Source organism: Myotis daubentonii, chromosome X, assembly GCF_963259705.1.
Source record: "Myotis daubentonii chromosome X, mMyoDau2.1, whole genome shotgun sequence".
Lineage (NCBI taxonomy): Eukaryota > Metazoa > Chordata > Mammalia > Chiroptera > Vespertilionidae > Myotis > Myotis daubentonii.
The window spans coordinates 89,826,948-89,843,694 of record NC_081861.1 but is presented as its reverse complement, the minus strand read 5'-3'; the positions used below and the strand labels follow the sequence as shown (position 1 = coordinate 89,843,694).

Genomic DNA, 16,747 nt, shown 5'->3' with positions numbered 1-16,747 from the left:
AATTAAAAATTAAAATTGGATCTAAAAATAACTAGAATCTTGGTGATGGTATGGAGGGAGGGTGTCATCAGTAAAATATGTTTCATAGAATCTAGAGTTCAAAAGGCTCTTAGAGATTACAGTCTCTAATCCAGAGGTCACCAACTGGTGGTCCATGGACCATGGTGGTCCGCGAGGTCAGAAAGGTTGGCTACTACTTATTTAAGGAAACGTTTGGGGCAGTGCTCGCCAACCTGTGGTCCACGGACCACTGGTGGTCCGTGAGGTCTGAAAGGTTAGTGACCACTGCTCAAAAGATTTCCTTTTTAAAAATTATCAATAACTAGCCCTGGCCAATGTAGCTCAGTTGGTTGGGCATCATCCATGTACCAAAAGGTTGCTGGTTTGATTCATGGTCAAGGCACATGCCAGTGTTGCAGGCTCTGTACCCAGTAAGGGGCATGTAAGAGGCAGTCGATTGATGTTATATTCTCCCATTGATGTATCTCTCTTCTCCCTTCCTCTTGCTCTAAAAATCAATAAACTATTTTTTAAAAATATATTTTATCAATGTTTTTACAGAGAGGAAGGGAGAGGGATAGAGAGTTAGAAACATCAATGAGAGAGAAACATCAATCAGCTGCCTCCTGCACACCCCCTACTGAGGATGTGCCCCCAACCAAGGTACATGCCCTTGACTGGAATCGAATCTGGGACCCTTCAGACCGCAGGCCGATGCTCTATCCACTGAGCCAAACCGGTTAGGGCAATAAACTATTTTTTAAAAAAATATCAATATCTACACTAATAAAAGAGAAACATGCAAATTGGTGTCACTCCGCTATGCCCACCAGCCAATCAGGATGAGCATGCAAATTAACCCAACAAAGATGGCGGTTAATTTGCATACACAGGTGTGGAGCAAAGACTGAAGACGACTGAAGATGGCGGAGGCCACGGAGCTGGAGCAAACAGGAGGCTTGGATTACTTCCGGTGATGGAGGAAGCCAAACTTCCTGCCAGCCCTGGACTCCGCTCAGGGAGTGGCTGGGGGCCTGGGCTCCACTCAAGGAGGGGCTGGGGGCCTGGGTTGCTGGGGGAGACCCAGGCTTCCAGCCAGCCCTGGCCTCCACTCCAGGAGCTGGGGGAAAAAAAGGAGGGGCTGGGAGTAGCCAGAGCAGAGAAGTCAAGCCTCGCTGCTGTGGCCGGACCAAAGGCCTGGGTACCGGGTGCCGGAGAAAAACCGGTGCTGGCATCCAGGGGAAGGAAGGCCTATTGCGTGAATCTTCCTGCAATGGGCCACTAGTGTTTTTATAAAAACATGATACATGCTTATAAAACTCAAGCAATCTAGTAAAATATAAAGAAATTACCTAAAATGCCATCACTCAGAATAAATTCCAATGTTAACTATATCTCGCTATATATGTAGACTTGGGGCGAGAATTTTCTAAGAAAGGGATATACTCTCTGTGTTCTTCAGGATATAGGAGTCTACAGAGAGGTGGGGGTTAGGAGATGTTAAGATTTGGCTCTACATTTCTGCTTTAACCAAAGCAACTCCAAAGACAGGGTTCATATAAGATTGCATCACAAAAGGATGCTACTGCTAAATAGAAGTTAATAATCAGGAATTATAGTCCACAATTTTCATTTCATAGTTGGAAAAAAACAAGATCCAGAGATACTATTGATTTTCTCAAAGGCATACAGCTAATTTTAGATCAAACTGGAGACAAGAAATTAGGCTTCTAACATCATAATTTTCTACTGTATATGAGTTTTTAGTTCAGAGGTTTATCTGTTTTTGGTGATGTTTTGTTATTTTTGCTTAGTTCCTCATTCTAACTTGCCAAACAAGTGAAATCTGGATAAGTGAGGTATTATAGTTAAAGGTTATTAGAGAGGGTAAAAAAGGAATGAGAAAAAGGAGAAATATGTTGACCTGAGTATTTTGCTACTGTTCTGAAATCTACCTTTGAAATACATGCATGTTAACACCTTTCTAAAACATCTGTAGAAATCCTACTGACCTACAATGATTTCTTCAATCTTTTCCTTGGCAAGCAGTTCTTCATTCCTTTGTAAAAGTATGTCAATGTGGAGCAATAAAGCTTTTCCAATATTTTCTGATGACTTAAAGTGTTCACAGATAATCTTCAGGAAATGAAATCCAACAAATTCTCTGTTCAATGAAACAAAGTTGTAAGTGGTGTGAATAGAGTAACTGGTTTTTTAATCAATGGGACCAAAGTTTATTTGGGTATGAGCAAAAGTCAAGATAAAACTATATCTGAGCTTAAGTATAAGTAATATCACTAAATAATTAAGTAAGCCTATCTGTTAAAAAAAACACAAAATATTTAATTCAATTTCTGTTTAATTTATTAGACCACAAATATTTTCTTTTCATGAACACCTATGATCAGGTAATCATCTCTCTTGTAATATCTTCTTCATGCTTTTTCTCCAGAAAGGATACTAATTTATAAAAACTGGATCATGTGATCCAGTGAAGATACATGAACTGACATTAGAAATTTACCAGAATGCTTAGAATTTAGTCTCTTAGCAACTTTCAAATACACCATAATTATAGTCACCATGTTGTACAGTACTTCTCTAGTATTTATTTATCTTGTAAATGGAAGTTTCTACTTTTTGACCACCTTCTCAAGTCATTATGCTACACACCTTTAAACTTATACAGTGATGAATGTCATTTATCTATATATAAAAGGCTAATATGCTAATTGTCCCTCCGACTGTTCGACAATTTGACCAATCGCTATGATGCACACTGACCACCGGGGGCAGACGCTCTGACCAGTAGGTTAGCTTACTGTTGTGGTCTGGCAGATTGGGGCTGGGCGAGATGGGGCTGGGCGAGATGGGCCGGACATGCCCTGTAGCCCTCCTGTGGTACCCCCCCTGGCCCTGATCGTGCACCGGTGGAGTCCCTCAGCCTGGCCTGTGGCCTCTCACAATCTGGGACCCCCTCGGGGGATGTCAGAGAGCCGGTTTTGGCCCGATCCCCGCAAGCCAGTACGAGGGACACCACCAGTGCATGAATCGGAAAAGGAAAAATGAAATTTACCAGTTTCCACTGCCAAAAATGCCTTATATTTACCTATGCTTGATTACACAAATTATATATATATATATTTAAATTGTTTATTTTCTTTTTAAAAATTTTATTTTATTTCATTTTCCATCACCATTTATCCTCTCTATGCCCTCTTCAACCTCCACCCATCTCCCTCCACCCTCACAATCACCACACTGTTGCTCTTGTCCAAGAGTTCTCTCTTTTTTGCTCAATCCCTCCACTCCCCTAACCCCCTCCCCCACCCAGGACTGCCTGCCTGCTTTCCATCTATAAACCTGCCTCTATTTTGCTTGAATACCACTATATTTTGATTATTTAAAAATTCAAGCAGTTCGTGGATTGGAAGACTTATTATTGTTAAGATGTCAATACTCCTAAAGCAAACTATAGATTTAAAGTAACCTATAGATTTAATGTAATCCCTATAAAAATCCTAATGACACCTTTTACAAAAATAAAAAACTCCATCCTAAAATTCATATGGAATCTCATGGGACTCTGAAGAGCCAAATCAATCCTTAAACAGGAAAACAAGGCTAGAGGACTCATACTTCCTGATTTCAAAGTTTACTGCAAAGATATAGTAATCAAAACAGTGTGGTGCTGGCATAAAGACATATGCACCAATGAAATAGGATATAGAGTCCGGAAATAAATTCCTGTACATATGGTCAAATAGATTTCCACAAGAGTGCGAAGATCATTCAATGTGGGAAAAGAGCAGTCTTTTCAACAAATGATGCTGGTGTCCACATGCAAGGGAATGAAATTGGATCTTTACATTATACCATACAAAACAATGAACTCAAAATGGATCAAAGACCTAAACAGAAGAGCTGAAATATAAAAACTCTTAGAAGAAATCACAGGGGGAAATCTTCACAACATTGGAGTTGGCAATGATTTTTTGGATATGATACCAAAACCACAGGTAACAAAAGTAAAAATAGGAAAATTGAACTATATCAAAATTTAACATTTCTGTATATAAAAGGATACAATCAACAGAGCAAAAAGGCAACTTATGGACTGGAAGAAAATATTTTCAAATCATATATCTGATAGGGGGATTATAGCCAGAATTTTTAAGGAACTCCTAAAACTCAACAACAAAAAACCCAAATGAACAATTTAAAAATTGGCAAAGTACTTAACTAGACATTTCTCCAAAAAAGATACACAAATAAAAGCATATAGTTGGGTCATGATATGTATCCATTCATCTACGCTTTGCCTTCTAATTGGAGCATTTAATCCATTTACACTTAGGGTTATTATTGATAACCCTACTTATTTATTGCCTTTTTAATTCTGTATGCCTAGATTTCTCTGTTTCTTCTCATTTCAGAAGTCACTTTAGCACTTCTTGTATTATTGGCTTGGTGGTGATGTACTCCTTTAGCCTTTTTTTTTTCTGAGAAGCTCGTTATTTGACCATTTATTTTGAATGATAGGCTTGTTGGATATAGTAACCTTGGCCTCAGATACTTGCTTCCCAATACCTTGAATACTTCATGTCATTCCCTTCCTGTCTGTAGAGTTTCTGATGAGAAATCAGGTGTCAGCCTTATGGAAGCTCTTTTGTAGGTAACAATTTCCTGTTCTCTTGCTGCCTTTAATGTTCTTTCTTTGTCTTTCATTTTTGACATTTTAATTATGATGTGTCTAGGCATGGGCCTGTTTGGGTTCTTCTTTCTTGGAGTTCTCTGTGCCTCCTGAACTAGTGTGACTTTTTCCTTTACCAGGTTAGGGAAGTTTTCTGCCATTATGTCTTGAAACACATTCTCTATTCCTTTCTCCCTTTCTGCCTTTTCTGGCACACCTGCTATTCAAATATTGTTAAGCTTCACATTGTCCCACAGCTCCCTTAAGCTGTCCTCCTGTTTCTTAATTATATTTTCTTTTTGGTTCTCTGATTGAGTGATTTTCAACCCTATAGTCTAATTCACTGATTTGATCTTCAGCTTCCCCTAGTATGCTGTGTATTCCTTCCAATGTGTTCTTTATTTGTGCTGTGTCATTCTTTATTTCTATTTTCATAGTTACTATATTTTTTTCTCTTGCTATTGAGCATCTTTACCATCATTACTCTGAACTCTGTTTCAGCTAAATTTCTTCTCTGCCTCACTTATCTCTTCTTTTGGAGAATTATCTTGTTCTTTCATTTGGGAGATGTTTCTCTGTCTCCTCCTTTTGGCTGCCTGTTTGGATATGCGATTATGTAGAACCTCTATGCCTCTCAATCTCTAGTGTCAGACAGTGTCAAATGCTGTTTCTGACAAAAATGCAAAGCCTCCAGAGACCACCTCTGCCTACAGACTAAAAGGATTCTGACTTGAATTGCCCGCAGGCAATTGTCCTCAGGTGTGGCAAGTGTTTTTTTCCCCCACTGAATGGGGCAGTTGTTTCTGCCTGGATGCTAACTGTCATTTTTAGCCTCTTAAGTGGCCCCAGTTCAAGGTGTTTTCCAATAGAGTGGGTCAACTGTCTTCCCCCAAGGCAAGGCAAATATCTGTGTGGGAAAGATGTCCTCTGTTGCATGAGGAATGACTCAGCACAGGAAATGGGAGTGTCTGCCTTCTGAGCTCTAACCCCTGAGTCCCCAGTTCTGAGGTTAGAGCTCAGGAGGCAGACCATCTGTGACTAAAGCAGAAGAACTGCTGTGTAGCAGACACTCCTATAGAGCAGGACTTGCTTCAGTAGGCCTTTGGTACTCACAGAGTCTGTGCCTTAAGTGTATCACTCTTGGATGTGGTAGAGTTATAATATAGTGTGGTCTGAAGCTGTCCACTGGGTGCACTGGCTCTGGAGCCTCCTGGGAGGTGGCAAAGTCAGCCACTGCTTGTGTCCTGCCTGGGGCCACCCAGCACAAGCTACAGAGTAATCTGCAGAATGCTGCTACTTGTGTTGGGCTAGGAGGTGGCCAGGAGAGGCCAAGCTATGAACCTTAGCAAGTTGCTGCTAATGCTGGTCCTGGGGTACTTATCAGAGGTATGGAGTATACTGAGTCCAGCTGCTGCTTGTTGGAGAGATTTTTAACACTAGATTGCCCAAGGAAGTCATTTTGACTGCTTTTTAATTTCAATTAGAAAAACAATTATGTATATAAGGACACAATGTCTTAGAATTTTGTGACTTTTTGTACAACATATAAATGCGTTTATTAATAATTGTAGTTACCTCCCCCTCCTTCATTTCCGGTATATATATGTGTGTTATACCTATATTGCCCAAAAGCAGTCATTTTGACTGCTTGGGAAATTTTAGACTCTTATTATTGAATTGAGTAAATTTCTTATATGACCAGTTCGGCTCTGTATTGAAATAACAGTTTTCATTTTTTTTTTCGATTACTGTCACATGATAACATACAAGTACATGATAAATTGTCGATACTTGATAAGTTGCAGTTGCTCAATAAGCTAAACTAGTACTTGTTATGCGAATCTTTATGCAGTGATACTTGTTCTAATAAGTTGTTTATTTTATTTCTTTTGCGCCCTAAATTCATGAAAGAAATGTCGAATAGAAGTGAGTTATTGAAAAAGTTAAGGAACATAAGTGAAGAGTGCTCCGATATTATTCTTTCACAATGCAGTCATTTTGACTGCTTTTGGGCAATATAGGTATATACTAAATTTCAGTCTTTCTAGTGTTAAGAAAATCTGAAGCCGGATCCAGAACAGGCCATTCATATGAAAAAGACTGCAAACAGCTTGGGTGGGGTTGCAAATTTGGCGTGGCAGGATCTCAGGTAATCATGAGGGAAGAGCAAACAGTGTGTGCCAGGTTGATGGGACTCAGATATGGACCCTGCTAATAAGCTCTGTGCTGGGGAGGTCCCAACACTTTTGTGTGGGAGAAAGCTGCCCCTGAGTTCCTGCCATGATGCCGGAAAATTTAGTTCCTCCCCATATGTCCCTGGACCCTTTCAAGCCACTGCTCCAGTGCTACAGCTCAGAGTAAGTGAGTCTTAAGTCCATGTGCTGACTCTTTAAGAGGAATTGCCTGGGACTCCAGCAGCCTCTATGTCACTCAGCCACAATCCCCACTGGCTTTTACAGCCTGAAGTTACAGGGACTTCTCTTCCTGGCTCTGGAACCTTGGGCTGGGGGCCTGGTGTGGGACTAGGACCCCTTGCTCCTCATGGGAGGCCTCCTCAGTCAAAATGTCTCTCTCAATTAAAAACACACCACACACGGGTGTTGGACCAGCCCATTCTGCACCTTCATTCCTGCTACCAGTCTCTATGTTCTTTCTTCTTTAATTCTCTAGTTGTAGGGCTTCCATAAAGCCAGATTTCAGGTGGTTATGAATAATGGTTGTTTTGTATTTTAGTTGTAATTTTAATGTGGTTGTAGAAGGATGTGAGTATTAGCATTTACCTATGCCACCATCCCATATATTCTTTCCCAAAATATCTAGCTTTCAATAAAAAGTCACTCATCATACCAAGACCCAGGAGAATTTAATCTAGACTGTAAAATATTATCAACAAATGCTAACACCAAGATGACAGATATATAAGAACTAACAAGGACTTTAAAGCAAGCATCATAAAAATGCTTTAGGGAGCAAGCATGAACATTCTTGAAACATAAAGTACAGAATCTCTGCAAAGAAATAGACTAAACAAAGAAATAGAAGATACAAAGAAGAACCGAAGGGAAATTTTAGAACTGAAAAATACAACATGGTAGGCTGATAACAGCTCAAAGATATATCTAATCCTAATCCTCAGAACCTGTTTGTGTTATCTTATTTGGAAAAGGGGTCTTTGCAGATGTGATTAAGACACAGATCCTGCTTGAGACAAGGAGATTACCTCAGTGGGCCCTAAATGCCATCACAATTGTACTTACAAAAGAAGGTAGAGGGAGCCCTGGCCAGGTGGTTCAGTTGGTTGGAGCATCATCCTGTACATCAAAAGGTTGTGGGTTTGATTCCTAGTCAGGCCACAACTCTACCTCTCTCTTCCACTCCAAAATCAATAATAATATATTAAAAAAACCAAACCTGCAACCTGGGTATGTGCTTTGACCAGGAATCAAACCTGTGACCCTTCAGTGCACAGGACAATGCTCTAACCAACTGAGCTACAATGGCCAGGGCTAAATACGCAATCTTAAAATAGGCATATTAAAAAAGATTTGGAAATGTTAATTTACAGAAATTATAGCCTTAAGGGTATATACATATCAGTTGTACCTTTATGTGTTGGTAAGAATAAGTATACATCAGCAAATAACAATGGGCAGGAAAGAGGGTCACATAGCAGGCCTGAGATTGCCTAGTCTTAGAAATGCTTGCTTGCAAAGTTGGCCCTTGTCTGACATCTGGTCACTTGGCTGGAAAACAGTTCCCTACACTGATATAAAACTTCTCCTAATAATAAGGGTAGTGGCCTGGCTAGTGTGGCTCAGTGGTTGAGCATCAACCCATGAATCAGGAGGTCATGGTTTGACTCCTGGTCAGGGTACATGCCTGGGTTGCAGGTTTGATCCCCAATAGGGGGCGTGCAGGAGGTGGCTCACTGATGTTTATCTCCCATCGATGTTTCTATCTCACTATCACTCTCTCTTCCTCTCTCTAAGAAATCAATAAAAATACATAATAAATAAATAAATAAATAAATAAATAAATAAATAAGGGTAGCTTGCTATGCCTAGACTGCAAACAATATGGTTTACGCTGAATATCTACTAGGTGTCTGCAATTTTAGTATGGGCTATGCAGGAGTGCCTACATGACTAGCATCCATTTAAAGCATTGGGGATTGAGTTTCTAATGAGTTTCCTGGTAAACAACAGTTCACACATGTTGTCATACTCATTGCTAAAGGATTTGAGCTTATCTTGTGCAACTCCACTGAGAGAGAGCTCTTAAAAGCTTGTGCCTGATGTCCTTTAGACTTTGCCCCAACTATTTTACCTTTCCTTTCACTGACTTTGCTTTGTACCCTTTAATTGTAATAAATCTCATGATTATTACTAAAAAAAGATGCAGTAAACCTAAATGTACCCACATGAACATAGACATAGCTGCAAAGTACAAGAAGCAAAACCTGACAGAACTAAAAGAACTAGACAAATCCACAGAGTTGGAGACTTCAATATTCCCTTTCAAAAATTAATAGAAGTAGGCAAAAATCAAGTAATATATATATAAAAATTCAACAACTCATAAATTAACAGTATGTAATTGACATTTATAGGATACTTCATCAAACAGAGCAGAATACACAATCTTTTCAAGGTTCGCAGAAAACATACCAAATTGGCCATATTTTGGGCCATAAAACAAATACTAAGAAACTTAAAAGAGCTCTGGCTGGTGGGGATAAGTGGTTAGAGTGTTGGTCAGTGACCAAAGGGTCACAGGTTTGATTCCCAGGCAAGGGCACATACCTGGATTGCAGGTTCCATCCCCAGCCTCTCTTGGGGCAGGTGCAGGAAGCAACCAATTAATGTGTCTCTCTCACATTGATGTTTCTCTCTCTCCTTCCCCCTAACCTCTCCCTTCTACTCTCTCTAAAAATCAATGGAAAAAATATGCTCAGGTGAAGATTAATCAAAACAAAGAAAGTTAAAAGAACTATAACCATAAAGACTATGTTTTCTAGTAACATGGATCAAATATAAATCAATAGCAGAAAGATAACCACGTTAAAATGAAAATATATCAAAATTTGTGGGATGCATCCCTGGCAGTGTGGCTTAGATGGTTGGGCATCATCACGAAGACTGAAAGGTTGCTGGTTTGATTCATGGTCAGGGCACATGCCCGGATTGCAAGCTCAATCTCCAGTAGGAGGTAGCTAATCAATGTTCCATTCTTTCCTCTCTCTCTCTCTCTCTCTCTCTCTCTCTCTCTCTCTCTCTCTCTTGTCTCTTTCCCTCCCTCCCTCCCTCCCTCCCTCCCTCCCTCTCCTTTCTTCTCTAAAAAATCAACAAAAATATTTTTTAATTGTGGAATGCAGCTATAGCACAGCTGAGAGAAAATGTTTTATCATTAAAGACTTGTATTAGAAAATAAGAGTTTCAAATCAATAAGCTAAGCTCCCACAGTCAAGAAACTAGAAAAGGGCACAAATAAACCCAAAGCAAGCAGAAATAAGCAAATAATAATGATGAGGACATATATCAATAAAATTAAAACAGGAAAAAATTTCAATGAAAAAAAATCTGAAGCTGGTCCACACACACACACACACACACACACACACACACTTGCCAAGACTGAGAAATCAAAAAACAAAAGAGACCAGACTCAAATTACCAATATCAGGAATAAAACTGGGAATATCACTATAGACACTGCATATATCAAAAGGATAATAAGAAATACTATGAACAATTCTACACAAAAAATCTAACAAGAAAGATGAAAAGAATCAATTTACCAAAAATCAAAAATAAACTAACACAACTCAACAGTATAACATAGATAATTTGAATAACCCTATAATTATTGAAGAAACTGAATTTGTAATTTGAATACTGAAAAAGAATTTCCAGGCTAAAATGGTTTTACTGAAGCCTACCAAATGTTTGAAGAAGTGACACCAATGCTATACCATACCTTCCAGAAATAGAAGAGGAGTGATCACTTCCCAATTCATTTTATCAAGACAGTATTACCCTAAGATGGTGGCAGAATATTTGGAAATTACACTCACCTCCTCCCATAACCAAACTAGAATTACAATTAAATATAGTACAATCAACCTGAAAGACCAAGTGAAGACCAGCTGAGAAGCAGCCACATCAAGACTGGTATGAAGGGTGGAGAAACAAAAAGGGCTGGCCCCACACCCATGTGTAGAGGCTGAAAATCCGGAGGGGTATCTCAGCTACAAATGTCACCCCTGAGGAGTGTGGGGTCTTAATCCCATGCCAGTCTCCCCAACCCAGAGCACCAGAGAGGGAAGATCTGGCTATGAAAATCAGCAGGGATTTTGTCTGCCACAGAGAATTGGGAGCCTGCTAGAAATATAGACAACCTCTTAAGGAGCAATCACAGAAAATCTCATTCAAAGCAACTCATCCTGGGCTCTGGTGGAGGGAAGACAGAGCAGACTACAGTCATGTGACGAGCAACTGGGGTTTGTGGCTGTCAGGAGAGAGCTGAAGGGACAGCTGCCAGGGTCTCTATCCTGAGACCCTCCTCCACACATCCCACAGACATGATATTTCTTTAGTTGAGCACTCTCCCCAAATTGCATCAACCTGGGGAGATTCAATAGCCCCACCCTCCCCACTCCCTGAGGCTCTGCTCTGCCCAGCTCATGCACTGAAGAAGAGTTGGGTGCCTGGACCCCTGGTATAGAGATCCCAGCAGACTCAGGGGGTGTCAGAGAATGAGTGGTGTGGCTCTGGGGCAGGGGCCACTTTGCCTTTGCACACCTGCCTGTTACAGACCCCTACCTTCAAACGGCCAAATCTTAGCATGTTTGGGCCTGTATAAAATTTGCTGGCCTCACACTAACAACTCCCTAAGAAGCTGCCCCACCACAAATGTCCATGGGCACCCAGTGGGTGGAAGCTGGCTTTGGTGTACCCTGAAATTTTTGCTCTGAGTGGCCTCAGAACCAGCACTGACACTAAGTTTGAATCTGTATTAATCTGGGAAACACCATTTGCCCCAACCTAGTGACTCACTGTGAACTTATGTTATGCAACTTGCATACCACCAAAGGCTCTTTCAGTGACTTAGCCTAACAGGCAGACAGCAGGGAAAAGCAAGTGGAGGGGGATCTCAGGGTGCCTTGGGCCTTTTGCTGACCTGTCCCCTGGCTTGGTGCTGGTTAAAACTGGCCTTGGTTTGTACCTTGACCCCCTCCCACATACACCTAGGTACAGCAGAGGAAGCCACAAACTGTGGATCACTTTGTAGCTCCAAACAGGTAGCCAAGGCCAGTCACAGGCAGCATCTGACATTGATCTCCACTGGAGTCCCTCCCAAAGGTCCCAAAACCAACCCACACAGTGATGGGCTTCAGACCACATCAGAGTTGCACAAGCAGCACATCCAAATGGAGATCTTGGCAGGCACCAGACCCTGCTGGGGTAAATTCTGCTTTGCGTGGTCAGTACCCTCAGAGCAGCTGTGGCCAAGGTCAATCCTCACAATCAGTCAGCCTGAGGGTTGACCCCATGCACAAATGGGCCAACAGCAATCAAGACTCAACTACAACAGGAGGATTCACATAACATACACAAGGGATACCCCTGCAGCACTTTTCTCAGGTGATCAAGGAGACTGTGCTACTGAGCCCCACAGGACACCTACTATATAAGGCTACCTTGCCAAGACTGGGAGACATAACAGATCTACATAATATACAGAAACAAACACAATGAGGCAGCTAAAATAAAAAGACAAAGAAATGTGCCACAAATGAAAGCAAGGGGAAAAAAAACAACACACCCTGAAAAGTACTAAATGAAATGGAGGCAAGTAATAATCTACCAGATACAGAGTTAAACATGACAGTTATAAGAATGTTCATGGAACTTAGAGGACGAAGGGATGAACTCATGATAACTTAAAAAAGATAGTAAGAATTTAAAAAAGGATATAGAAACCATTAAAAAAATCAGAAATAAAGAATATACTAGAAGGAATTAATATTAGGTTAAATAAAGCAGAAGATCAAGTCGGTTGTATGGAAAATAAGGTAGCAGAAAACACCCAATCAGAGCAGAAAAAAGAAAAATAAATAATGAGGACACTTTAAGGAACCTCTGGGAAAATACGATGTGTAACAGCATCTGTATCATAGGGGTACCAGAAGAAGAGAAAGAGCAAGGAATTTAAAATATGTTTGAAGAAATAATGATGGAAAACTTCCCTAACTTGTTGAAGGAAAAAGATACACAAATCCAGTAAGTGCAGAGAGTAGCAAAGATGAACCAAAACAGTTCCACACTAAGACACATCATAATTAAAATGGCAAAAGTTGAAGACAAAGAGACAATCGTAAAACTAGCAAAAGAAAGACAGTTGATACTGACAAGAAAGCTCTCATAAGATTCTCAGTTGATTTCTCAATAGAAATATTTCAGGCCAGAAGGTATTGGGATGAAATACTACTCAAATTGATGAGAAGAAGGACCTACAACCAAGGCTACACTACCCAGCAAAGCTATCATTTAAAGATGAAATAAAGAGCTTACCACAGAAGAAAAAGCTAAAGGAGTTCATTAACACCAAACCAGTATTACAAAAAATGTTAAAGGTTTTCTTTAAGAAGAAAGGGGGGGGGGAAAGAACATAGCTATAAATAATAAAATGACAATAAATAAATATGTACTTATTAATAGTCACTTTAAATGTAAATTGCTTAAATGTTCCAAGCAAAAGGTATAAGGTAGCCAAATGGATAAGAAAACAAGACCCATATATACATGCTACAAGAGACCCACCTCAGAAAGAAAGATACACAGATTAAAAGTAAATGGATGAGGAGGAGAGGAACCAAGATGGCGGCATAGGTAAACACCTATTCTTGTTGCCTCCCACAACTACATCAAAATTACAACTAAAATACAGAATAACTATCATCCAGAACCATGGGAAAGATGGCTGAGTGGAAGTACTACAACTGGAGAGGTAAAGAAGAAAGTGCATTGAGACTGGTAGGAGGTGCAGAAGCACGGAACGGGCTGGTCCGGCACCCGGGCGTGCCACTTTTTTAATAGGGAGGGAGATCGCCTCTGTGGAGGCCGCCTGGAGGAGCAAGGAGTCCCAGCCCCCCATCAGACCTCCAGCCCAGGGTTCAAGAGCTGGGGCAAGAAGTCCCTATAGGCAGTAAAAACTATGGACTATAAAAACAAGTGTGGATTCGGGCTGAGTGACACACAGACTGCTGGAGACCCAGCTACTCCTCTTAAAAGGCTGGCACCATGAACTGAATTTACAAGCTCCCATTTGCTCTGAGCTCCAGTGCCAGGCGAGGCTCTGGGGGACCCAGACAGATACAGGGAGAAACTGGACTGCCTGGCAATGTGGTAGGAACATGGGGGCGGCTTTCTTCCAGATGGAGGTGCTCTCAGCGGTCATTGTTCTCATGCTGGGACCTCCCTGGTACAGGGTTGACTGGCAGACATTTCTGTTCACTCCACTCTGGAGATTCCCTGAGAGCCCACCCCACCCAATTTACAACCCCACCCAAGCTGTGTGCAGCAGCTTTTGCATATGAATTGCCTGTCCTTTCTCAGCCTAAAACCAGTCAAACAAGCTGAAGCTGGGTCAGGGAGCCCCAAAGCTATCAATAAAAGGCCCAAGGCCAGCACCAGCACCAGCCTGCCTTGCTTCACAGCTGGACCTCATCTGGGCACTTCCAAACCCAATACAAAGAGTAGGAATCTGCAGATCTCTCTGTAGCTCCCGTGGGGTGGCCCCAGGCAGTGGCTGATTTTGCACCTCCTTGGAGATCCAAGAGCCAGTGTACTCAGTGGTCAGTGTGAGACCATACCAGATTACAACTCTTCACATCCATAAGTGACACACTCAAGGGGCACACTTAGTGAGCACCAAAGCCCCACTGAAGCAAGTCCTGCCCCATAAGGGCATCTCCAGCACAGCAGCTCTCCCACTTTAGTCGCAGATGGTCCCCACAGCCAATTGGCCTGGAGGTCAATTCCTCCCAGTGATACCAATAGCAATCAAGGCTCAACTACAACAAGACTGTGCACACAGCCCACAGAGGGGTGCACCAAGAATGTCCACCTCAGGTGATTGTGGAGGCTGAGCCATGGGCCCTATAGGACACCTACTAAACAAGGCCTCACTATCAACTCAAGGAGTCTTAGCAGCTATCCAATACATAGAAACAAACAAAGGGAAGCAGCCAAAATGTGGAGACAAAGAAACATGTCACAAATGAAAGAAATGGATGAAAGCAAAATAGTGGATATAGAGTTCAAAACCACAGTTATAAGGTTACTCAAGATTCTTCTAGAAACCTCCGAGGAACTTAGTGAGACCTTCAAGGATCTTAGTGAGAATGCCAAAAAAATGGAAAAGGACCAATCAGAAATTAAGCATACACTGACTGAAATAAAGAATAATGTACAGGGATTCAACAGTAGACTAGACGATCCCAAGAATCAAGTCAATGATTTGAAATACAAGTAAGCAAAAAACACCCAACCTGAAGAGCAAAAAGAAAAAAGAATCCAAAAATATGAACATAGTGTAAGGAGCCTCTGGAACAACTTCAAGCGTACCAACATCCGAATTACCAGGGTGCCAGAAAAATACAGAGAGCAAGATATTGAAAACCTATTTGAAGAAATAATGACAGAAAACTTCCCCTATCTGGTAAAAGAAATAGACTTACAAGTCCAGGAAGCACAGAGAACCCCAAACAAGAGAAATCCAAAGAGGACCACACCAAGACACATCATAATTAAAATGCCAAGGGCAAAAGACAAAGAGAGAATCTTAAAAGCAGCAAGAGAAAAACAATTAGTTACTACAAGGGAGTACCCATACGACTGTCAGCTGATTTCTCAACAGAAACTTTGCAGGCCAGAAGGGAGTGGCAAGAAATATTCAAAGTGATGAATACCAAGAACCTACAACCAAGATTACTTTACCCAGCAAAGCTGTCATATAGAATTGAAGGTCACATAAAGAGCTTCACAGACAAGAAAAAGATAAAGGAGTTCATCACCACCAAACCAGTATTATATGAATTGCTGAAAGGTATCCTTTAAGAAGAGGAAGAAGAAGAAAAAGGTAAAGATACAAATTATGAACAACAAACATGCATCTATCAACAAGTGAATCTAAGAATCAAGTGAATAAATAATCTGGTGATCATAATAGAATGAGGGACATAGAAAGGGAATGGACTGACTATTCTTGGTGGGGAAAGGGGTGTGGGAGATGCAGAAGGAGACTGGACAAAAATCGTGCACCTATGGATGAGGACAGTGAGTGGGGAGTGAGGGCGGAGGGTGGGGCAGGAACTGGGAGGAGGGTAGTTATGGGGGGAAAAAAGAGGAACAAATGTAATAATCTGAACAATAAAGATTTAATTAAGAAAAAAAGAAGAGGAAGAAAAAAAAGGTAAAGATAAAAAATTATGAACAACAAAGTGACAACAAATACATATCTATCAACAAGTGAATCTAAAAATCCAATGAATAAAAAAATCTGATGAATAAAATAAACTAGTGAAGGTAATAGAATCAGGGGCATGGAAATGGAACAGACTGACGATTCTCAGAGGGAAGGGGGTGTGGGGGCGGGTGTGGGAAGAGATTAGACAAAGATCTTTTATGCATGTATGCTGTACCTATGGACATAAACAATAGGGTGGCAAGGGCGTAGGGAGGTCTGATGTGGGGCTGGGACTCCTCCCCAGGTGGAGGGGAGCTATGGGGGGGGGAGGGACATCTGTAATAATCTCAACAATAAAGATTTTTTAAAAAGTAAATGGATGAGAAAAGAAATATCATGCAAATGGAAATGAAGAAAAGCATGGGTAGTAAAACTTACATCAGACAAAACATACTTTAAAAGAAAGGATATAAGAAGAGACAAAGGAAAGCATTACTTAATGATAAAGGGATCAATCCAACAAGAGAATATAACCCTTATAAACATTTATGTACACAATACAGGAGTACCTAAATATATAAAGCA

The 16,747-nt window shown here is 40.9% G+C and overlaps 1 protein-coding gene across 1 annotated transcript in view; it reads right to left on the bottom strand.

The window, feature by feature from the left end:
- Positions 1-16,747, bottom strand: part of TEX11 (testis expressed 11) — a 422,533-nt gene that overhangs the window by 191,210 nt on the left and 214,576 nt on the right. Inside the window, exon 13 of the mRNA XM_059678680.1 lies at positions 2,013-2,164. Coding sequence (XP_059534663.1) covers positions 2,013-2,164 — 152 coding nt within the window. The remainder of the gene's footprint in view (positions 1-2,012; positions 2,165-16,747) is intronic.